The sequence below is a fragment of the Calonectris borealis genome, chromosome 5 (assembly GCF_964195595.1).
Source record: "Calonectris borealis chromosome 5, bCalBor7.hap1.2, whole genome shotgun sequence".
Lineage (NCBI taxonomy): Eukaryota > Metazoa > Chordata > Aves > Procellariiformes > Procellariidae > Calonectris > Calonectris borealis.
In genome coordinates, this window is record NC_134316.1 from 11,647,869 (window position 1) to 11,672,870 (window position 25,002).

The 25,002-nt window shown below is 42.1% G+C and overlaps 1 protein-coding gene across 2 annotated transcripts in view; it reads right to left on the reverse strand.

The window, feature by feature from the left end:
• Nucleotides 1-9,275, reverse strand: part of ASPG (asparaginase) — a 47,841-nt gene extending 38,566 nt beyond the window's left edge. Inside the window, exons 1-2 of one of the 2 annotated variants that reach the window (XM_075150956.1) lie at nucleotides 9,006-9,275; nucleotides 2,957-3,086 (exon numbers count right to left, since the gene is read on the reverse strand). In XM_075150956.1, coding sequence (XP_075007057.1) covers nucleotides 2,957-3,086; nucleotides 9,006-9,189 — 314 coding nt within the window. In that variant the 5' untranslated portion in view covers nucleotides 9,190-9,275. The remainder of the gene's footprint in view (nucleotides 1-2,956; nucleotides 3,087-9,005) is intronic. The other variant, XM_075150955.1, reaches the window with a different exon arrangement.
• Between the last annotated feature and the right edge of the window lie 15,727 nt (nucleotides 9,276-25,002).

Sequence of the window (25,002 nt, forward strand, 5' to 3'; positions counted from 1 at the left end):
AAAAACTCTCTTGGTTAGTTAAGATCTTCAAGTAAACTGTTGTGTTTGCTAGTAATTGGCTAACTTTGTAAAACCCCAGTCCCAGCCTATTAGGCCTGTTTTCACCTTGTTATGAAAGTTTGCTATATGGTACCAGCTGTCTCTTGTTATGATGTGGAGATTAAGCATGTGATAATAGCAAAGATCTTAAAATACTGGCGTAGGTTGAAAACAGGCCTCAGGACTATAAACAACTCACTGGCGATCAATTATTGGCCACTGAACAAGTGCAACCTTGACAGCTGGGAAAAGACTGCTCTAAGTACAATAAAAACAAGACAAAGCAACTATGCAAGGGAAAAAAACCCAAACCAAACCAAAAACGAACAGTCAAGCAATAGGATAAAGTACCTGGGGGGCTGAGGAATGTAACACTTTCAAACATCATGCAGTGTGTAGCCCAGCAGATGGAGACCAAAGATTAAGAAGTGTCTAGACACTCAAACATCTTATAAAAGTACACAATCCCAAATTTGGAGGGGACTTATCAAAGGTGATGATGGCTGGGATTGTCCTAGCTCTAAGCGTGCTGTCTGCTCTCCCTGCTTCCCAGGTCCACGGGTCTCCCTTTCTCCACCTGCCTATCTCAAGAAATCTGACTCTTCGAAGACCTTTGATTTGCCAGCCAATTGGACTGCATACAGAGCACTTGTTTTACCCCACAAAATATGCCCATTTCTCCACACTATCTTTCTAACCCCTCAGAGTAAAGTCAACTGCATATAAGTTCCAATTGGCTAATTAAGATTTGGGGTAAAAAAAGAACCCTACTACTATTATTTTCTGCTACCTTTATGAAGCTTGGAAGAGGATAGAATATCCACCGTTTTCACCCATTCTTACGTTAGTTGGAATATGTTCCTATTTAGCAATGCAGTGGCCAACAAGCAGCTAACAAAGAAGAACTGCTAGCAGGCCAACTCTGCCCTTCCTACTCGCTCTTCCAGGCAGAGCCATCTGGGAGCACATTTAACAGGATCACGTTCAGAGCGTTCTCAATGATTTTCCACTGCCTGAGGATGACGGAAAGTTCCCTGCCAGCTGTGACTGTGATGGATACTTCAACATTTACACTGGAAGACAGTCAAAGGCTATAGAAAAGACCAGGATACTGCATGGATGCATGAAAGTTCCTGAAATAAAGTGCTTAGAGCACACAACAGTTGGCATTCACAATAGTGTTTTGTTCCTACTTGCTATTCTTGTATATTTATAGCAATATAAAATATGCAAAAACAAGAGTCGCCTGTCAATCAACAGCTAATAAAATCTGCAGACCCACTCCCCTTACGAGGCCTGTAAGACAGCTGCGTACAGCAGAGAGAGCATTTAAACAATGTGTAGTTTTTGTTCATAACCAACTGACATACTGTACCTAAGAAGTCAGACTTCATATGAAAAATTGCCTTGTTGGATACCACATTTACACATGCTAAGGGTAACTTTGGAAGTCAGTTGAAAATCTGTGAAAAGAAAGCTCCCCTGAGGATGTGCTGTTTAAATAAAACATGACATACCGACACCAGAGACCAGCCTACTCTACAACTTTTGATGCCTCTAAAAAGATCTCTAAAAAGAGATCATATCTTACATCAAGGTTATCACAGAGATATACAAAGTTCACAAAATACTCCTATTTTCTCCCTTCAGAAACTCACAGTATTTCTCAACTGCCTAGTTAAAATATCACTCGGCTAGCACAAAAGAGAAAATGGCAAATTGCCATGACTAACCTCCAGAAATGGCACTCAGCAGTGACAGAAAAACAAGACAAGATTGGTTTTTAAACTTCAGGTTTTGAGAATGATTTTTTTAAACTTTTCTGTTCTTCATGGAAAAGATGTGCCAGGAGAAGTGTATTTAGGACTCAAATGGGTATATTAGTGTAGTTTTGTTATATTTCAGATCCCTTAAAGTATTTAAAAATTATTCAGCTACAAGCACAATATTGTAACAGCGCTCCATTTTTCTTAGTATAACCATCGTATTTAACATAAACTGTATGTTCATATCAATACTACTCTACCAGGAGTACATTTCTTTTCACTTTACCCCTTTTCCTGCCATCTGCCTTTTAAGTGGTTACTTTTAAAAGCTTTACACAGAGACCTCAATACAAAACAGAAAGAAATTAATAAACCTTACATTTTCTTTGTATGTCCTGATTTCCTCCTTAAAGATTAAAGAATATCCATTTTTAATCTTATAGCAAAACAGCTATAGTCCCATTTATTTTTGAATGACTGTGTAAAATCATCCTTTGTGCAAAGTTAACATGTTTACAGGGGTACAGTCATTCATCACAGCTGGGGAATATCTCAAATTAGCATACTGCCCTATAAATAAAACCTATAAGTGTATTAATCATTGCCCAGCAGTTAAGAAGCACTGCAGATTAATTATAAGCCCATACTTATTATCATAATGTTGCATAAATGTGGGAAAGACAATCAGCTTTTAGGGTTTTTTAAAAACCGGCAGCCTGCAGAATTAAAGCATCAGGCCTATTCACGGATGCATTAATTAGATGCTACTTTTTCAGATATATGCTGAAGATAATTCACACAGAGCTGTATATACAGTTTTCTTAGTTTCTATAGAATATTTGTATGTTTGCACAGTAGGAAATGAATATCCAAAACAAGAAAAAATGCAGGACTAAGCTGCCCAAAATGGGTACTTGTTGCCTAATTTCAAAGTTATTTCTCAAGCACTTGTAAGACACTTCATTGCAAATATATCAAAACAGACATTTGCTATCATGCCAGACGTGGTAGGCTTTTTCCTTTTAAGTCAATATAAGCATTTTTGCTAATCTCATAATGGATTCTTGACATTAAATGTTTGGAGATGTAATTACCTGAAAATTAACAAGATACTTCCTAACCCTCCCTCTCTCCAAGGAAAATGTACTTACGGGAGCACCAATGTGTTATCTGGAAATTCATGGAAGTTGTTCAGTTTTGTGTCCTGGGCATATGCCTCATCATGCAGCATCGGCATCATTTTCAAGCTGCTTACTAATTTATTGGCCTCAGGAGCAAGTCCTTAAAAATAAAGAATAAAGGAAGTAAATAAAGGAGCAGGGATGGAAGGAAGTGAGTGACACAGCAAGGAGGGAAGAAGTCAAGTTACACAGCTGTTTGCCCATCCTCCCACATTAAATTTAAACAGTCTATTGCCAGTTTAAGAATGTGAAAACAGAATATAACCAATAAATCTCCATGCAGTTATTCTTTTCTTGACTTAAAATAAATAAATCCTTTATTTAAGAGAAATGATACAAATCTCCTCCATGTCAAATATTTATGTTTTACCTATTTTTAATTGTTGCTTGTGTGCAAATACCGATCAGCAGTAGGGGCAGGAAGCCAATTCTTGCAACTGTAGCAAAAAGCTACCATTCTTTTTTACATTTGCCATAGCTATTCTCTCTCTAGTGGCAGAAGACTTACAAAACGCTGAGCATTATTTTGTACTATAAAGTTGTGGTATTTTTACCTAAGCTTCTTAGCCTACAGCAGTATTGGCACAAGCACCAAGGTACTAGTATGTCTATGCAGGAAAGCTGCATGTTATGTCTCACTGTCAATGGCAATAGCATTTCCATAGAGAAGAAAAAAAAAAAAAAAGAAAGCTAAAACAAACCCCACAGTTGGTATTGAGCATTGACAGATATAGACAAAGATCTCTATATATGCAAAGATAGAGAAACGTCAGCTTCCAAGAATAGTCTTAAATGCTAAGTGCTCTAATCACTCTCTTGAATAGGTACTTTCCACTAGCAGGTTTAGAACTGAACATCTCGATTGACAAGTCGTAGAGAAGGTGCATAAGCTGCTGAATAGAAAAAGCCGAAAGCGTGGATGCATCTTCAGCTCTCTTCACCCTCTCCCTGCCCATGATGATGTCTGTCTTTCTGTGGCAGGGGCCCTAAAACGGCTGGGGCTTAAACTAGCCTAAGTACATTTAGCGTGTGCTGGATCTGCAGGTGTCCTGGTTGCAAGTAGGCATTTCAAAGGGAATCCACATACCATTCTCTGTTAGACAGAAAGGCACCTAAACTTTTGATGTTACAATCCTCAGCATCATAGAACTCAGTTCATTTGTGAATTTAACTTGCAACTCATCTCCCAATACCTTGTTTCAGGAAGGACAGCGACAGTCCTGGTGTCCAGAGTCAGAAGCCACCCTGTTTTTCTTAAGTCTGACTTTTTGAGATGTTTTTCATTCAGGGAACTTCCATCAGAGGTACTTCCTTCTGGACTTCAAGATTCTACTGGCATTACTGTCAAGTTTAGTTTAATCTCAGTGAATGTGTTTTATACCGCCTGTTCAGATGGTGAACAAACTCACAAACCTCATGATTCTATTTCTGCTAGTTCTAGTTATTCCTAATTTAAGGCCAGGTAATTCTCTCCTGCTTCCTAGTCCTTCTGTTTGTTTAAACACAATTCTCATCCAAGTTAGCATCTGTATTTTTTTTTGTTTCCCCTTAAACCAGCAAAGTTTATTTAAAATACTCCAAAATACAGAGAGTATTTTCAATAGTATTTCTATCTTTTTCCATTTACTTTCCAAACTGATGGAAAAATCCTTAAGAACTCCCTAATCTCCCTCCTGGCTTGCCTTAAATGAAGCAGCAGGCCCCTTCATAGCCAACTTTCTCACAGGACGGCAACAGCATTTGAGTGGATTTGTTTGGATTCCTGCCGGAATACTTTGTTTCACAAAATATACTTAACACGCTTTCAAGCTTTGGATGTTTCATCCATTCAGCTATAATCCCTGCTTTTCCTATTAAGGATGTTCCTACCTTAGTCACAAATGCCCACTTATGATGCGCTTGGGCAGAGAGTCATTTTGGCTCTGAAATGCAGCCCAGTTTCAAGCGTTTTCTGGGTGTTTTCTGATTATTCTTCTGTTTGTCCAATGCTCATCTTGCTCCGAATATTGACAATGGATTAGACTGCTTATTTTTTGTATTTGCCCCAGGAACTGGAGAGCTGATGTACATTAATATTCTTAAATCCCTTCTTTATAAATGGCAGTTCCTCATCTCTTCTCTTAATCACAGATCTGTCAGGATTTTTCTGTAATTGCTTGCACTGAACTTAAACCTTTTTTTTTAAAGATATTCTGCAGATGTATCCAAGATGACCCACTTACAACCTATGCAGTCCCCTAAATGTATCCTTAAATTTAGTGTTTAGCAGCGTTTTCTGCTTTACAGCTTCAAGAAGCAAACACAGGGGAACTCAAGTGCAACTGTTTTAAGAACACTTCTACTTTATTATGCATGGAAAACATCTTTTGTGAGCCAAGCTTGTTAACCAAGTATTTGAAGCAACTTCACCCCTGCAGAGAAGAGGCAGGCTGTGCAACTTGTCCAAATAGCTCTCGTCAACTTCTGTCCTTTCCGTCTTCAGCTGGCCAACCCCGCCATCACAAAGCAGACGGACAAAGGCAGAACAGCAAACAAGCAACTGTGGCCGAGGAGAACAAGCATGGTTCTGTCTCATCTACACTCCAGGACTCTGCTTTTCACTCCGGTGCTATAGATAACACAACTCCAGCTACTTATCAATCAAGATATCCTATAACCTGTGCTGCAGCAGAGAACAGGGAGCTGAAGAAATCTGATGCAGCTGTGTCAGTGGGGATCTGCACCCAAGAAATCATGGGAGTTGGGGAGGAGCATACTGTACACCAGCATGCTGAAGTCGTTGTCCCCAATCCTAACAAATTGTCCATGCTGAGGAATACAAAGGACTTTGTTAAACCAGATTTTACCTATAGGAACATCAGTACAAGTGGCACATACGTGTACGGTGCCAGATCCCAAAAGTAACAACTACATTTTGCAAAGGCAGAAAAGCAGAATGTGTTCTCCAAAATATTCATTTCTGCATCTGTAGCACTTGGAGCTTTCAGAAGTGAGGTGCATAGGTTTCAAATAGAAAAAGGTTCGGACTACAGCAGCCAGTCCTCTGGCAGTCTAGTATGCCTAGAAAAGACAGATAATTAACTAACTTACCCAGGCAGACTCTACTCCAAGATAAGTGATCTTTCTAAGGGGATTTGCCTTAGTTCTACTTGTATTTGTTGGGTGGCTTATTTCCTTAATATTTCAGGTAAAAGCTAGGAAAGAGATCCAGCCCACAAGCCTGAAGCAAAGATCTTCCGGAAGGCACCAGCCAGGAGGAACATGAGCACAAACTTGATGCAAAGATTATTACCACAGTAACCTCACTAAAGAGTGCAGCAAGATTCTCTTTCTGAAATGAGCTACTGATAAGAGGCTGTTGTAGGAGCAAATAAGTAGGAGGAAGTAGAAGGAAGAAATTTTAAAAATGCACTGAAATGGCTTATTTGACAGCAAAACCATGAATACTGGGAGAGTCTGCAACTGAGTCTCGTTGTCACCCAACTCGCACAAACAGAAACAGACTATCCATCCTCTGAAAATGACTCCTGCACAGGTAACCTGTAGGGGTGCAGAAAGTCCAATAGATCCAAGAGATGCTGGAGTTGCCACACGTGCACAGGTCAACTGCAGAACCTCTGCAGGAGGTTTACAACCAGACCTCGTGATGATAAATAATTGCTCCACACATGCACAATGAGCCCAGGGAATGTGATTGTATCAGTCTTGTACATAGGGGCAGTTCTGCACAGGAACATACTCTTTGCAGAACACATTAGGCCTATCAAAACTCTCTGATTTTTAAAATGAAACTATCTTCTCCCAGCAACTGGAAAGGCCACAGAAAAGCTTGTAAGCCTAGACAGAAATTAGGTAGAAACCTACCTTGATCCCTTCAATTTGAGCAGTTGCTGCTATTAAAGGTTTTGTGCAGATCAAGGAAGCTACTTCAGTTCACCTTGCTTGAAATAAAACACTTGTAGTTCTAGGTATGGTTGTAAACAGGCACTTTCTACCCCTTGATTAATAAAAGAAATGAGCATCTATTGTTTTTCCCTTTGAAGCATACTGCCTTTCCCATGCCCTTTCACCAGCTTCTGTCTGAACACTAAAGACTGCCAAATATTCTGAAAGAGGTACTCTGGCTGCTCTGCTGCTAGATCTGTGTATGAAAAGCAGGTTGAAACCCTCACCAGGATGTAGCAAGTCAGCATCAGTGGATCGTAACTGTTAGATTGTTTGCACATGCTTTAATGATTGACACTTGTGAAGCAAAAGAAAACAAAAAAGGCAGACAAGATGAGAAGAGGTTATGGAGTTCATTTATAAGAGAATGAGACATGACTTTAATTTATTTGCTTTAAAAAAGGTGGTTGGGAAGCTGAGACAATAGAAGTAGGAAATTATTTTAGTATAAACAATGCAGACAGAGAGAGGAAAGTCACCACATGTCATTTGAAACAGAGACTTTTCTTTTTACAACTTTGATAGATTAAACACAAAGACAACAGCCATAAAAAGCAAAGCAAAACAACCCCTTAAAGCGTCTTCCCTACAGTAAGAAGGATCAGCCAGTCACCATCTTCTGAGAAGGAGGGATATGCGTTAGGAAAAAAAAAAAATCTAGTTTAGGAACCTCTGAGGTGAAGCCCTAAGTGTTTTAATCCTACAAATGAGTAGCTGAGATGGTATTTCAGGCAGGGACTTGAAATTCTGTAGTAGGCAACACAAGTACCCACACTTTTGAACCTAGACAGACACAGGCTCTGGAAGCCCTGGGATGCTCCACTGCCTCCCAAGTGAAGGAGGAAGGAAACTGATAGATGTTCACCAAAATTGGACCACTTCCCTCTCTCCGCCCTCCCCTTCCCCCCCCCCCCAATACATTACCCCCTTTCCTTTTATACCAACGCTAGTAAACGCACAGCCCTGCAGAAAGTCAGACCTGGCTGAAATCCGTTCTTTTCTCCAGACACGTTAGTTGGCTGATGCGGCTCTTGGGACCTGTGCTTACTGAGTGAGGGTCTAGTGGTGCTTAGGTGCCACTCCAGCTTCCGGACTGGGGCTCTGCGGGGGTGTTAGGTGAGTATAGGCACCTACCTGTTGACATTTAGGGGCACCTGAAAATGCACAGCATATACCTGTAGGTGCCTAAGAAGCTTTCAGGTAAAATGCAGGCAGTATACTGAGACATCTCAGAGTTCAATTTTGGATTTAAACTTTTTTCAGCTGGTGGGAGGGGGTTTGGCATGTCTAGCCTTTTCATCGAGTCTCACCCTCCTGTGGGTAGGTAAAGCAGACCTCTTCAATGATTTCTTTCACAAAGTCAAGAGCTGGTAGGAGAGCAGCAGAAACCTGCCCAGAGGCAGGTGAGCATAGATGCTGCATCTGATCTCACTCGTTATGACACTTGGCAGGATGTACGCTGTCACACTTGCATCAGCTGCGTCTGTCAGGTCACCACTTGAAAATCCTTGACGTGGCCACCACCTCCAACAGCCCACGCTCTTCCCCGTGGGAACATGAGGCACATGCTTTCCAGGTAGCCTGGGACGGGGCTTTTTTGGGGGCTAAAAAAAGACTGCATGACTGGTACGATTAAGCTAGTTTCATTTTCAGTGCGTGAAGAAGGGGAGAAAGGACTCATACTTCAGGAAACACGTTATCCTCTGCCAAAAACCTGCTCTAACTAGCTGTGAGGCTCACTTGTCAGAAGGATGCCTGTCAGCTAAGCTACTGAAATAACCAGCGGGTAGGAACATAGGATTAGAGGAAGGCACATGCTTTTCTGGCACTGCTCAATACCACTTACGAGAAACCCGGGGATGCTGAACCATAAACCGCGCCAGGGAGAGCGGTCACAAAGCAAGGCTGTTAGTTAAGGAAGCGGCAGCTGCAGCCTCAGCCTCCGCTCGCCAAGCAGCGCATCCCCCAGCCCAGCGCCCTGCCAGCACCCCACACCAGGCCGGTTTCGCAGCGCACCCTGAGGGGGAGCCCGCCTCCGCCGCCCCGCTCCCCGCTCCGCCCGGGGCCCCCTCACCCTTGACGTCCTGCACCATGCCGATCGTGCCGCCCGTGTTGATGACCAGCACCCGCGCCTCGGCCTTCGAGCCGCCGGCGGAGGCCGGAGGGCAGCTGCGGCCCTCCTGGGGGTGGGTGCCGGCCAGGGCTCTGCCCAGAGAGCGCGCCCACGCAGGGTGCTGCCCCGCCGCTGCCGCCTTCATCCCGCTCCTGAGGAACCGCTACCTCCCGCCGCCCGGCGAAAGGGGAGTTATAGGGCGGCTGCGGGGCCGCCCCTTCCCGCCCCGCCGGCCGGGCAGGCAGCGGGGTGGGGCCTGCCCGGGCCGCGGCGCTGCCCCCAGAGGCGGGGAGAGCCGCCATGCCCGCCCTCCGGAGCGGGCCGCGAGGAGGCGGCGGCTGGAGCTCGAGGGCTGCGGGCGGCCGTCAGGTACAGGCGGGGGGCGGCGGGGCCCCTCGCCCCGGGGAGGGTGAGGGAGAGGGGTCGGGCCGGGGCGAGCCCCGGCAGCGCCGCCAGCCTGCGGCACCACCCCTTGTACTTTGCGCCGCCGCGGCCGCGGGGCAGCGCCAGCCTCGGGGGGAAACGTCAAGGTCCTTCATGCTTGAAGGAGAAGCAAAGAGCAGCGGCGCGTTTTAGGTCCGGAGAGGAGAGAGGGGTAAACAGGGGTGGGGGTCACCCCCGCCGAGGAGAGCTGTGTCGTCCCCTCTTTTTTCCCAGAAAGCTCTTGGGGAAGAAGGCGGGAACTTCCTCTGCCTACCTGGACTCTGAGGTGACTCGTTCGTACAATTTCAGCTTCCTCATCTGGACCCTCGGTTTTCATCCAAGTTTTCTTGCGAGAGAGGAAAGAGTGTCCACCTTCAGGCTGTGCATCGAGCCCTGGGCCAAATTGGGAGAGTCTGGTACAATACTGCCTGCTAACAACTGTAATACAGAAAATGAGGGTTGTGCTGGAAAGGTCTCCTTGGGCAAAGATGAGAGCTGTGGAATAAGTAACAGCAGCCTGCAAAACCACAACCTATCCAGACTGATCTCTTAGTTAAATCAAGCATCCATATACAGTCCTCTCGTGTAGACTGTATGGTAGTATTAGCCCACAAACTCCTTTATTTGAGCTCTTCTGTCCTTTTGAGGACATTCACCCTCAAGGATTGGTATTTCCTGGAAACCAACGACCACAAAATGATTCTTGATACAGCCAGATCCAACATGCAATTGTGAAAGATAGCTTCTGTTTCTGATAGTCTTGCCAAAAGTGCTCAGGGAAAAACAATGGTCAACAGAGATGCCCAGTTGTACATAGAATCACAGAATCATTAAGGTTGGAAAAGACGTCTAAGATCGAGTCCAACCGTCAACGCAACACCACCATGCCCACTAAACCATGTCCCTAAGCACCACATCTACACATCTTTTAAATACCTCCAGGGATGGTGACTCAACCACTTCCCTGGGCAGCCTGTTCCAAGGCTTGACCACTCTTTCAGTAAAGAAGTTTTTCCTAATGTCCGATCTAAACCTCCCTTGGCACAACTTGAGGCCATTTCCTCTTGTCCTATCGCTGGTTACTTGGGAGAAGAGACCAAGACCCACCTCACTACAACCTCCTTTCAGGTAGTTGACGATATGACATATGATGATACCATCTCTATCCATGTAGCTGGGTCCTCTGAAAAAGAAATGAGATAAAGAGGAGGGGGAAGCTTACTACTTCAACCTCAGAAGCTCTGAATATTTGCCTGTTTTATCCTGATGATCATCTCTGCTGTCATTGGCCGTATCTGCAAAAAGCTGGTTATCGCCAGGAGCTGAATACCATGATCCTGAAATGGACTTTTTCCATGTAGTAGGGATACTTTAGAGTCTTCCCTGATGCAGAGAAGAACACAGAGGAAACAGATTTAGGAAACGGTGACAAGATATACACATCTACCTCATTTCAGTGCTCCATGAGAAACAGCAGCAGTATTATTGCCCATAGCCCTGGTGATGGTAATGCTGTAGTAGAATTGCTAGCGTCATCAAAATAGATGGAGTAATGCTGAAATTTATATGGCTATGGAAAACAGTGACGTCTTCTGTTCTTACAATACCAGCAGTTCCTCCAGTCCTTAGTACCTACAAAGCTGAACTGATGAGAAAAGAGCTGTTATTTATAATAAATATCATAACAGAAAGAGTGGTGAATTACCAGTTTAGGGCGCAGAACACTCATCTCCATCCTATTCTAGATTGTAGGCTTAAGTGAGCTGCAGTTTATATTTCACCTGTTTAGTACCAACGATGTGCTAGGTGTTTCTCAAATTTTCCTCCGTCTTCCTGTAACAGTAACAGTCTTCCTAAGCTTTCAGACATACAAGCCCTTCTTCAACTCAAATGCTTCAAAATAGAAGCATTAAGCTTCAAAACTGAATACAAATTCAGGGTTTAGTGTCTAGGTAAAAATAGTTGATACATCTGGATTAGAGGGCAATTTTGCAGGTAAAGGAAGTGGAGAGGTGTGATGAAAAAGGTGACGTTATAGGTATTTTACAGAAAAAGCTGAAGACGTGTACCTTACAGACTATGGAACTCAAAGAGGTTAATTGTGGGAAAGGGGACAGATTAAGCTGTGGCACAAAACAAAATTATCTGTATTAAGCCCTGTATTGGTGTCTAGCTCAGATACTGGTTTTACTTCTAAGAATCATGTTTGGAAGATATATGGTAGTTTCTTTTGAGGATCAGGTGTGAGATCAAGTATAAGGAGGCTGAAGTTGGTTTCAGGGAAATCTGGTAAGTCTTGAGGTCTGTTGTCATGAGATTGTTGTTACTGGCCAACTATAAAGCAAAATTAGCAAAGTAAATGGCTAAAAAACAATGAGCCAGTTACTGAGGACAGTAACTGCTGAGAAGCACAGTTTGCATGAGCTGAGAACGAGCTGCCACGCAAGTACCTTGAGGCAAAATACGTAGCTTAAGTGCCTGAGTTACTTAGTAAGCCAAAGGAAGAACATGCTTCTTGTATGAAAGTGGCAGGGATTTTTGGCTCCAGGTCATATGAACTTAATTTGTACCCTGTGCTGCAACTTTTAAATAAAATTTAACTCAATGTCGAGGTAAATATATATATTATGGGATGGTCCAAGCAATTTCTTCCACTTCCAATTTCTATGACTTGCTATTCCAACAGAAATACATTTTATGCACTCCCTTCAAGTTGTCAATCTCTCTCTTACACTGACTAGCCCAAAACTTGGCACAGGAAATTCCAGATAGGGCCTCACAAGTGCCAAGGAGAGGGGAGTAATTATTCTCTTTAATCTGCTGGCTGTAATTGTCTTGCTAATGCAGCCCAGCCTGTTAGCTTTCTGTTAGCTTTCATTGCTGCAAGGGTCCTTTGCTGACTCATACTTGACTTGTCGATAGGACCCCCCAAGCCTTTTTTGCACAGCTGCTACTTAATTTTTCAGTCTCTAGCCTGTACTGATTTATGCAGTTATTCCATCTCAGGTGCAGGATTGTGCATTTGGCTTTGCTGAATTTTATGAGGTTCCTGTCAACCCATTCCGCCGGCCTGTTGAGGTCCCGCCTTGCATTTCAGGTTGGACCATTATTCCGCTTTTAGTTTGTCCGTAAAGATCAGCCAGCTCTCCTGGGCTCCTTTGCACTTCAGGACGGCCTCCCGAGATATCTTCCCTACTACATCTCTGAAGAAGCCAAAGTCTGCTCCCCTAAAGTCAGAGCCTTTAGTCTTCTCCATCTCTTCCTCACTTCTGTAATATGGAAGCCTGTTTGTGAAACACGTCCTTTTTCCCTTGCACCTAGATATACCTCAGAACTGCTTGATTCAAAGTAGGAAATACTTTGTAAGACCTGTTTGCTTTTCTTAGTTGCAAGAAGACCAAGAACTAAAGATAGCAGCGATTGTAGCCAACAACTCAGCATCAGACTCATGGTATCATATACCTAATAAGGCTTGACTAATGTTTGATTAATGCTTAATTTTTAGTTAGTAACAGATGGATTACTTTGTAGCTGCAGCATAAATCAATGCTTGTTTATTTGAGACTCACCTGCCGTCTCAGAAAAATCCCCATCGTGGCAGTCCCTGCTTCCCCTGTAATAACAGCTGCACCTTTTTTCCTTGAGGAGCCTAAGCGCTGCTATCTCAGACACCGCAGCCAAGGCTGCCTTTGACTGTCATTTCCTGACCAGCTCCCTCTTGTTTGTGAGTAGCAGATCCAGGAGAGCACCTCCTGTATTCAGCCTGTCCAGCACCTTTGTCAAAAAAATTGTCCTCGATGTCCATAAAATCTCTTGGATTGCTTGTCTCTCTTCCACATTGCCCTCTCAGATGTTGGGGTTGTAGAGTCCCCCATGAGAACAAGGATCTGTAATCAAGAGATGACTTCTCCCTAGTTGAAGGGGGCTTCACCCACCTCCTGTCCTTGATGAGGTGGCCTAGAGTAGACAGCAATCATGACGTTGCTATTGCAGCCCTCACTGTGATCCTGACTAGAGAGCTCTCAAAAAGCCTGTAAACCTTAATCCATAGCACTCTGTGCATCCCTTTACATAGAGCGCAAAACCAGCCTCAGCCCTCATCTTCACTGTCTTTGTGAAAGAGCCTGTATCTATGCATTGCAATATTTCCTTCACATGAATTCTCCCATCACGTCTCTAATTCCCATATCATCACACACATCCCATATCTGCACACAGACATCTAGTTTGTCCTGTTGGTTTCCCAAGCTGCATGTATTAGAATACAGGCACTTGAGGCAGGCCCTTGGTTGTCCAACTTCCTTGGGTGGGAGAGAACCTCCCCTGTTGCTCTCTTTGGTGTATGCTTCCACCGACTCATGGTCTCCCTCAATAATTTTGCAAGCCCATTGACAAAGATGTTGCTGCCTCTCCGTCACATGGAACCCATCTCTGGTAGTCCTTGTTCCCCAAAAACAGCTTTCTAGCTGTAGAAGCCTGAGTCCTGCCAACAACACCTGCCACACAGCTGGGTGTTAATCTGCAGAACATGTTTGCCCCAGCCCAGGTCTTTCTCTTTGCCCAGGAGGAAAAAGGAAAATGTCACCTGGGCTCTCATCACTGTTGCTGCTTGTAAGAAACAGACAGCAATTTGAGATGATGGTTTTACTAAGACAGAAAAAAAGGGCTTAATGCAATGCACAGCATACCATATGTCTGTAAGTGTAAACTGGGGGCTCAGTTCCGATTTACGATCATACCAAAACTGAATTTTTGGAAGTGATAAATCAGTGAAGATTAACACAATTGCAAATAGATGGCTTTATGACACTATATTTGCAATTAATTCCAGTATACAGAGCTCTTTAGAAACCAGTTCACATGAAACATGTATTTCCCAGATGTTTTATGTATTTAAATAAGTACATTCAACCAATACATTCCAAGTCATGTCTCTCATAGAACTCTCAATGGGCTTTATCATGAACAATTTATAAGACCATAATTAAGAGTATTGTCAGGATATCTGAAATTTAGCTTGTGCTCAAGTGACAGGAAGCAAGAGTAGCGCAAGCATAAGATAATTGCCTTTTTCACTGGATAGGAATCCACAGAATTCCTAATAATTCAGAAAAAGGGTTTCACAAAAGGGGTCAACAGCATCTATCTCGTGAAAAGGACTAGTCATTTAGCTGGATCGGTTTAGCTGAAACAAGTACCTAGTAGTCTTAGTCACTGTTGGTTCTCCCTCTCTCCCTTTTCTTCTTCATTTACAGCTGAACTTTCCCCTCTCTTTCCCTAGTTATTCACATTTTGTCCCTTAAGTCATGGTTCCCTTGGGAGCAGTGCTTGATTAAGCAGGTTTTGGACCTCCCACTTTACCCCAGTCTCTTCATTCACATCCCAAATCACTTCATGTGCAGCTGTCCAGATGGCTGAACACTGAATGGTAATCAAAATCAATGAGGGTTAAAAATAATCCTGGGGAAAAAAGGTTGAAGTGCAGAGTGTTTTCAACCTGGGCTAGTTTTCTGATCCAGCTTAGTGGAAAGGCCCACTAATCGTTATATTGCACAATCAAAAGCAGCAAGAATAGAGATGGAAGCAAAAGGCTGAGGGTGGGAAGGTCTTAAATCAACTCCTATGCTGAACGAGATGCCCACAGAACTGTAGCCTCAATCCCAGGAGGGACCTGACTGGGGAAAAAAGAAAAAAAGAAGGAAAAAAAAAGGTAATCCCAGCTACTCTTTTTTTTTTTTTTTCTTTCCCCCTGGAAGGCAGAAACACTTTTTTCCTCCTCCCTAATACAGTATAATAGAATAAAGCTGTTTCCCCTCACCTTGATATAGACATTTATCAAGACACAAAATCTATCATTTTTCAATATTCACTCACTTGTGTCAGTGCAGAAACGAAACTGCCCAGCTAGCAGTTTTCAGCCCAAGTTTTGTATAAACTGTAGACTACTGAACAGAAACAGCAATATCTGAAGGCAGAAACGAACCATGTAGTACTCCAGCTGCTGTTGTTTAACTGTGTGTACAGACACATACACTGCAAAACTTTCTAAATAAACAAACATTTTGGTTCTGCTGCAGGAAACATTTTTTCAAAAGAATGAAACGTGCAGCTAATTCTTATTATGTATCATAGTCACAAAGAAACACATTCCACTTCATTCATTTATTTCTAACACAAATCTCAGAGCATTTTTAATTGTTGTATTTTTTCCCTTTGCAGTGCTACTCAGAGTAAAAAAAAAATCATGCAAATCACATGAAAAGAATCATTAATTTTAAACTCTACAGAAAGATCATTTTAGGTTCTGTGTGACTCCTTCCAGAAAGAACTTACAACTTTCTGGTAAATGTGCTTTTCCCTGTCTAGTAGACAATCGGATCTAAACCAAAGGGAATCATAAAATTGTCAATAGTAATTGTGTATGTCATGTAATATTTTCTTTCACATCTCTGATCAAAGAGACCCAATTCAAAAATTTAAAGCTCTGACTTAGAAGGGAAAAGGACAACAAGTCTTCATTTTAACAGAACTGAAGTTCAGTTTGAGTAGGATTACTGGAGTTGGTCAGAATTTCAAAACTTTGTTTTAGAGAATGATCAGCTTTTGAAAACATTTCTGGCAAAAAAAAGGTAAAGATTTTTTCCATGTTTTTAAAAACATTCAGCATTGTTTATTTACAGTTGTCTTTTCCATATAAAAATATATTTTATTTAAAAAATCAAAACTGTAAGCTATTAACTCATACACCTGATAATCACTTCATATGTTGGAATATAGAATTCTGAATGACATCGCTAGATTAGAGAAGTGATCTCAAGTAAACTGCAAAATTATATATAGGAATGACTCATTGCACAAACAGATGGGTGGAGGACAGAAGACTAGGTACCAATTCCAGAGAAACTGTCTAGAGAATACACAGGAATAGCACTTAAATAAGAGACGTTGACAATAGAAAAAGAAACATAATGAGGAAGCTCAGAGAGTTGCAACACATTTGTTTCCCTGAAATGATGCTACAGGCAACAGAATGTTACCTAAGAGGGTAGAGAACTCAAGCTTAGAACTTTAATTTCCAAGAAGAACTTATTCCACCATTTCTAATAGGTCAACAAAGGGCCCAGGCTGTGCATCTTAGAATGTAAGCCTGGACGAAACAAAAGTACCTCTGAAAACTAAGTTGGCAAGGCTACGTCTAAATCATTGGAAGGAAGACAATGACACTCACTAGTTGGAAGGAGTTTCTGCCATCACAGCCAGTTTGTTCCAGGTCTCCAACAGCCAGGTACCAGCCATACAATGTGTCAGCATGACCTTTAGCTGCAAGGTTGGGAAGAAAAAACCAGAAGTTTAATGACTGAATTTTCTGCTGGTTAATGTTGTTACAGTTGTTCTGAACATCGTGAATCAAATAGGATTAGAAAGACTGCGAAGTGAGCGTAATGGGAACTGAGTTAAAGAAACGAACAACCCAAACCTTCCAAACTCTGAATAGACAGGCAAAGAACACTAAAAGGCTAAGGCTAAATAGTTTAGCTACTTTAGCTAAGGCTAAAATATTTTACTTAAGAGAATGACAGAAGGCTTTTTTAGCAACTATCAGCAAATTAATGAAAAAAGAATTTCACGACAGTTTTTTCCCTAAAAAATAAATTGTAAGTGGAGGATTTCATGCATTTGGGTTACCTTTTTCTGATAAGTAATACACAGTGCATTGATTTGTTGCATGCATCTTACAGGTTTGTTTTTTTTCTGGTTTACACCATTTTAAACTCCAAAAATATTTTTCAATGTCTTTAATGAACATACCTAGCACACAAATCATCTTTATTATACTGCTTTACAGTGAAAATACTTGAATATTCTCACACATTACTTCTCACTTCTAAAACATCTATAAAAGTATTTATTTTTATAATATCCTGTGAGATTTGTCAGTATTATCCCCATTTTATATTTGAAGAAACTGAGGTATACGTAGCTGGATTAATGCCCCAGAGTTAAAGGTCAGACTGTTGTCTCTCAGCCTTCTGATTAGGTGAGTAGTCGTTCACCTGACAACAACTCCAATAGTATGACAGTAGATAAAAATTAGAACTATTTAGGGTGGTATATTTTTTGATACTAAATTGAAACAAAATTTCCTTCCCATCTGAGATTGAGTTTTAGTGATTTTTTTTTGTTTTCTTGTTTGCTTTTGTTTTGTATGTATATTTCTTAAGAGTAGAATATTTTATGCAAAAAACCCCCAAGATTTAATGCATGCAATTATTTGCTTTCTTGTACAGTTAAGATAAACTATGATGCTTTTTACCTGCCGAAGTTCTGTCTCAGGAGTCCTCAACCATTGCTGGAAAGCTGAGCTCCACTTCCACAAAGTAACTGTATTGCTTTCGTGTGCCTTATAAAAGAAAAAAAACATTGTTTAAATAGGAATGGTAGAAGTTTTACAGAAAGCCCAAGAATCCAGTACTACAAACCCAGACAGTCAGACCTAGGCCATTAACTTGGTGATTTTCACATAACTTTTTGATTTGGTGGTTCTCAACAAGCTAGGTGAATATATCAGTCCATACTTGACAAGAGAGGAGAGTCATCTAACGCTGACATGACACCCTAAAATATTTGCTACCCTGAGACCTCTACTAAGACCTGTTTTGTTGTCTTGCCCACTGCAGTCTTTCCTGGGATGCGGCCCTATATAACTTTGCTTGGTTTGGACTGCCATGATATAGAGCTAAAGGGACTAGTGGTCCATAGAGCCAACCAACTACAGAAAAGGTATTTTATCAGTCAAAGAAAATGTTTTATTAGCACATTGCAACAACAGGCCAGCCCTGTAATTTAGTGAAGGAGCTATGAGCACAAGTTTGGGGAAGGGAATAAAATCATTAAATGAAATAATTTTATATCCACTAATAGCTTCCAAACAGATTACACTACATAACTTACAGTAAAGGCAGCAGTGCTAGTTCTTCAGCATATGTTTCAAATAGAAGCTAGCATAAAATTACCATTCTCATTTAGTAGTGATGTAGAGTTCACAAAGGATAAAAGGTGCCAGCAAGGGAAAATGGTAATTTAAAAAAAGGCAGGTAATGAGTTTGTAAGCCTAGGCTTTTTTTAATGAAAAATGGAAGACAGGAAGAGAATCCTGTTGTTCTGGACTCTCCTTTCTACAACGGCAAAATTAATAGCCAAGTTGCCTTGGCAATGACAGACACCTTCACAAAGGAATCGCATGAGAGAGAATAGGTTCTTTGAGTTATGTCAGATTATTAAAAGCTTTAGTGATTTGTGTTATTTGACTCAGAGTCAAAAAGGCTATTTTCTGTAGAGACAATCTTTTAAATTGGCCAAAGAACATATACACCATATATGAAACTACTGTACCTGAAGTTGGCAGTACCACTGACCCACCACCTTCTTTGGTTTTTACAAACTAAAGTGACCTGTGACAACCTGAAACCGAAACCTACATCTTCTCAATTTATTCTCTCTTCTGCAGTCTTGTAAAGGAAAAAACAAACAAACCAACCCTAATTTTGCTTTTTTAGGAGTTAGCTGGACTGCATTCCTCAGTGAGGTAGCACCACATCTGTCTTTGGCATAAACTTGCTCCATACTTGAAGAGCTTTAAATGTCCTTTACAAAATGCAACATGAAGAGGACTTCTATCATCTTAGTCTTGACAACTCAGCTTTCCGCCCTATAACGCAAAGGCACTCTATCGATTAAGGAAAAACGTAGCAGCAGCACACCAGCAAAGACCTCAGCAGTCAGGAAGTTCAGGAGTATGATAATATGAGGACAGATATTTCTACTTTGTCAGCTTCAAAATGGTAACTAAAAGTCATTAATATCTGATGGCTGCTCACAGGCCTATATGAAGTAAATGGGTGCTGTCAGTCAAGCATAGTCAAAGAGACAGGGTTACTCTTTACAACACTTAAAAGTATGATTTGATATGTATTGATGGATAGATTAAGAAGTAATTGCTGTGATGGCAGAAACTCCTTCCAACTAGTGAGTGTCATTGTATTCCTTCTCATATACATGATGCTATTAGATACAGAACATTAAATAATACTTTCCTCTATTAAATACCACTTTGCTATTCTGATTCCAAAACTCTATGCTTCAAATTCATAACAAATCCAGAACTGATGTCCATTAAGCCATCCAAGGCCATCATTCTCCTCTGCTTGCAAGTAAACCACTTGCTTAGACATAGCCTTGCCAACTTAGTTTTCAGAGGTACTTTTGTTTCGTCCAGGCTTACGTTCTAAGATGCACAGCCTGGGCCCTTTGTTGACCTATTAGAAATGGTGGAATAAGTTCTTCTTGGAAATTAAAGTTCTAAGCTTGAGTTCTCTACCCTCTTAGGTAACATTCTGTTGCCCGTAGCATCATTTCAGGGAAACAAATGTGTTGCAACTCTCTGAGCTTCCTCATTATGTTTCTTTTTCTATTGTCAACGTCTCTTATTTAAGTGCTATTCCTGTGTATTCTCTAGACAGTTTCTCTGGAATTGGTACCTAGTCTTCTGTCCTCCACCCATCTGTTTGTGCAATGAGTTATTCCTATATATAATTTTGCAGTTTACTTGTGTTGTGGTTTAACCCCAGCCGGCAGCTAAGCACTACGCAGCCGCTCGCTCACTCCCCCCGGTGGGATGGGGGAGAGAATCAGAAGGGTAGAAGTGAGAAAACTCGTGGGCTGAGGTAAAGACAGTTTAGTAGGGAAAGCAAAAGCCGCGCACGCAAGCAAAGCAAAACAAGGAATTCATTCACCACTTCCCATCGGCAGGCAGGTGTTCAGCCACCGCCAGGAAAGCAGGGCTCCATCACGCGTAACGGTTACTTGGGAAGACAAACGCCATCATTCCGAACGTCCCCCCCTCCTTCTTCTTCACCCAGCCTTATATGCTGAGCATGACATCATATGGTATGGAATAGCCTATTGGCCAGCTGGGTCAGCGTCCTGGCCACGCTCCCTCCCAGCCCCCTGCACACCTGGCAGGGCATGGGAAGATGAAAAGTCCTTGACTAGTGTAAACAATACCTAGCAACAACCAAAACATCAGCGTGTCATCAACATTATTCTCATACTACATCCAAAACACAGCACTATACCAGTTAATAGGAAGAAAATCAACTCCATCCCAGCCAAAACCAGGACAACTTGAGATCACTTCTCTAATCTAGCGATGTCATTCAGAATTCTATATTCCAACATTTGAAGTGATATCAGGTGTATGAGTTAATAGCATACAGTTTTGATTTTTTAAATAAAATGTATTATTATATAGAAAAAGAAAAGACAACTGTAAATTAACAATGCCGAATGTATTGGGTTTTTTTTGCCAGAAATATTTTCAAAAGCTGATCGTTCTCTAAAACAAAGTTTTGAAATTCTGACCAACTCCAGTAATCCTACTCAAACTGAACTTCAGTTCTGTTAAAATGAAGACTTGTTGTCCTTTTCCCTTCTAAGTCAGAGCTTTACATTTTTTGAATTGGGCCTCTTTGATCAGAGATGTGAAAGAAAATATTACGACATACACAATTACTATTGACAATTTTATGGTTCCTTATTATTTAGATCTTATTGCCTACTGGACAGGGAAAAGCACATTCACCAGAAAGTCATAAGTTCTTTCTGGAAGGAGTCCCGCAGAACCTAAAATGATCTTTCTGTAGAGTTTAAAATTAATGATTCTTTTCATGTGATTTGCATGATTTTTTTTATTCTGAGTAGCACTACAAATGGAAAAAATACAACAATTAAAAATGCTCTGAGATTTGTGTTAGAAATAAATGAATGAAGTGGAATGTGTTTCTTTGTGACTATGATACATAATAAGAATTAGCTGCACGTTTCATTCTTTTGAAAAAATGTTTCCTGCAGCAGACCCAAAATGTTTCTTTATTTAGAAAGTTTTGCAGTGGATGTGTCTCTACATAGAGTTAAACAACAGCAGCTGCAGTTATGGGCAAGAGGCAATGGGCACAAACTGAAACACAGGAGGTGCCATCTGAACATCCAGAGACAGAGACGGCGACCGAGCACTGGCCCAGGTTGCCCAGACACACTGTGGAGACTCCATCCCTGGAGATAACTCAAAAGCCATCTGGACGTGGTTCGGGGCAGCAAGGGGCTTGGACCAGGTGACCTCCAGAGGTCCTTCCAACCTCAACCTTTCTGTGATGCTGTGATAAAGAGGCTTTTCCAAAAGCATATGTAGACAAGGCTGAAGCCACCTGTTACCCATTATCTGATAATGAGAGCCTATAATGAGGGAAATTGGATTTTAAAAATGAGAAGTGCTAATGCCGCCAGTAGTTAATGCCAGTCAAGGACCGGGATAGCTTAGAGGACCAAAAGATCTCAGGATGTGCTTCTGAATTTATTTGATGTAGATTCGTGTGGGCCTGTCCACAATCAACAAGGGAACGCTGATCCCATGTCAGTGATGGGTGTTTGGGACGGACGGTCAGGACGTTCTCCGATTTGGAGTATACAGTTCATGCTATAGTATCATAATGACCTTTTCTAGTCTTAAAATTCTGATTTATTTAACTAGGATTTATGAAGGTGATGGACTCTTCATAAATGCTGAATGATCTTAGGCCTGCTTTAAAGAATTCATCGTGTAGTTGTCTATAACATTGAAAAGGGTAAGCAGCGACAGAAGCAAGCCGGAAGAATACGTGTTTTCTCTTTTCCTCTGCGTACTGCTGGTAGACTACTTTTACGTGCAGCAAGAGAATTTATGCATGCATATCGCGATGGGAGGGAATCTCAGATACCTGGGGGGGGGGGTTTGGGAGGTGGAATGGTTTTGATTGTGCAGTGGCTAGATGAAGGTGGAAGATAATTTTTGAAGACAGAAGAGTGTTGAAGACAGGGGAAATGATGAAAAATGAAGAAAGCAAAGCAGCAAGAAAGCAGCACGAATGTGTAACTTTCCTCCTGAGCTGCTGGCTGAAGAAGGTGAGCGGCAGGGGAAGGTAAGGACTGCTCAGAGCTCGAGCACATAGCTAAGCTTCAAGGGTTTGCTTAGGGGTTTCTGTATCTTTAAGGGCCACCCATAAAGCGTTTTGGTAGAGGTTGATGGGGGAGCTGGGGAACAGAAAAGAACCTGCTGTGGCTCTTAGGCTAGGGAGACTGTTGCTAATCAGATGGTGCCTGGGGTGCCCAGACCTCCTCCTGGCTCCAGCTTCCATTTTTACTTCTTTCCAAAGTGCAGTTGACCTAAAATCGTATTTCTATTAACTACGCCGGCTGTTACTCCAAGTACACAGAGGTTGCCAAAAGGGAATGTAATCTCTGGTTCCTAAACTGATCCTTTGTAGTGCTTGAGAGCACTCGCTCTACGGTTATTTCAGTGGAATCGTATTGTTGCGATGAACGCTTTTACACAGTGAAAGAGAAAAGGAGATAATTATTAAAAATAAGGACCAAACCTGGACATTTTAGTCACTTGGGTTTCCCATAGGGAATCAAGGACACGGCGTAATGCCAGCCCTCAATATACCTGTAGTTGTGAAATTGAGCGATTTCAAGTGAGTTTGGCCTTCCTTGTGGAAATTCAGCACTCGTCACACAGCAAGGTTAGGATGTTCACATTTCCTTCCCCAAAAAGTGTGTTAGTAGGATGTAGGGATGTTTGAATGAACCCTCCAGATTTCCTGCTGAGAGTATGGACGCTTACAAAACGGCAGCCTGCGCATTCTGCAGTGAGTGTGAGCATAGAAATTAAGATGAGTATGGATGTCAATTTGAAGTGATTTATTTCCAAAGAAAACCAGACTGTCCTTTTTTAACTGTACGTGATTTTAAGAGGCACAGGAGAGTGCATATAGTTAGTTTAGAAACGCTGATCTTCTCTAGCGCAGTTGTGCTGTTGTAGGCATCTGAGCTACCTACTTCTAAAGCTTGCTCGTGGATTTTACGAGAGCTTTTGTTGACAGTGCAGACAGAGCTGACAGTTAACAGGAAAAGGAAGGCAGGAGGTGGAATTTGAGTAATGAAGGGATGGAGACTTTATCGAGCACAATAAGTGCAGTCACAACAGGCTCTGCCTTGCTTAACCCATGGCCAGATGTCTCAGGTTTATTTACACTAAGCACCTCACTTTGGCATAACTCTTGACGTGCCCAGAATGAGAACGTAGTGAGACAAAGGACTGTTCAAACAGTCACACAGATGATGGTCCAAAGTGAAAAGAATTGCCTTGGAGAAACTACAGAAATGCTGCAGCTTGCTAACTGAAGGTGCAACTTTTCTCTAAAACTGAGATTTGTGGAGAATTTGTATAATCTTGGGAAAGAAAAACACCACCGTGTGCAATCAATAGTGAGATTTTCAGGCTTCCCCCCCCCCGATTGTTATTTTATGGAATAAGAAGTAATTAGCCTTCAATTAAATGCAAATGGTGAAAGGGGAGCTTCTCTGGATAAATTTAGAACTGTAGCTCTGGAGATACCTAGGTTGGTCCTTGAAACTGCTTAACTATTTAATTTTTAAATGAGACAGCCTATTCTTAGGGCTCCATTCCCGTGTGCATCTTTCAAACAGAAACAGCATGCCATGATGAGGATTGTGTACATCTGCCACACTCCTTAAAACAGATTAAATTGAGATGCCAGTCTACATACAAGTGTCAGAAAAAGGCCATGTGAATTAGGATAAATGATAGAATCACAGTTTAAACCAGGATACAAGTGTTGGCATAGACTGTGACAGGAGTTATACTGATTTTGGAAAACAGCACATTTTCAAGTGGCATAGTAATGGGGGGGGGAGCTTTTTCTCTACCTTAGCCTGTAAGGTAGACAGAAAGGGATAGAACTGAACAGAAAAACAAACAAAAGGCCCCACCATCAATGTGTAGTTTGATTTTGGAGTTTCCTTTCTGTAGAAGAACCTGGAGAAAAGCACATGAAACTCCAAAGAGGCTAATAAATGAAAGAAACCTGAGGCAAAACTGATATATCTGAGGATGGAGAGAGGTATATATTAATCCTCCAAAGGAGTGTTGAGGGAAGAGGCAACCTCTGAGATTATCTGGTGAATCTGTAGAAAGATAGATTGCTGTTTTCTTAGGCACCAAGCGCAGCCACATGGGTAGGTATTTCTCTCATCTCTGATGCTCCTGTATTTAGTTTTCACTCAAGCTCCAGAAATCTCTAGTCTGGGAGATGCTATGACTTAAATCCCTTGGGGAAGCGGTGGTCACTCCCTCTGCGGAGCGTCTCTTCCATCCTGCAGGACGGAAGAGGTCCCCCCTTCAAGGGACCCTTGGTGACTTCACATCCCCGTGGTGGAGAGGTCCTGGCAGCTGTTTCTTGGCATGGGAATTGAGCCCTTGGCTCGCTCTTGAGCCAGTGGGGCACGCTGGGGCCTTTTCCAAAGGGGCAGAGAGCAGAGCTTGGGTGCTGGCGCTCAGTAAGGGGGTACTGATGCTCACTGTGGGGCTCCCCATCGGGGTGGTGAGCTGGCAGACAGGTTGAGGTGAGCGGGGCAGGAG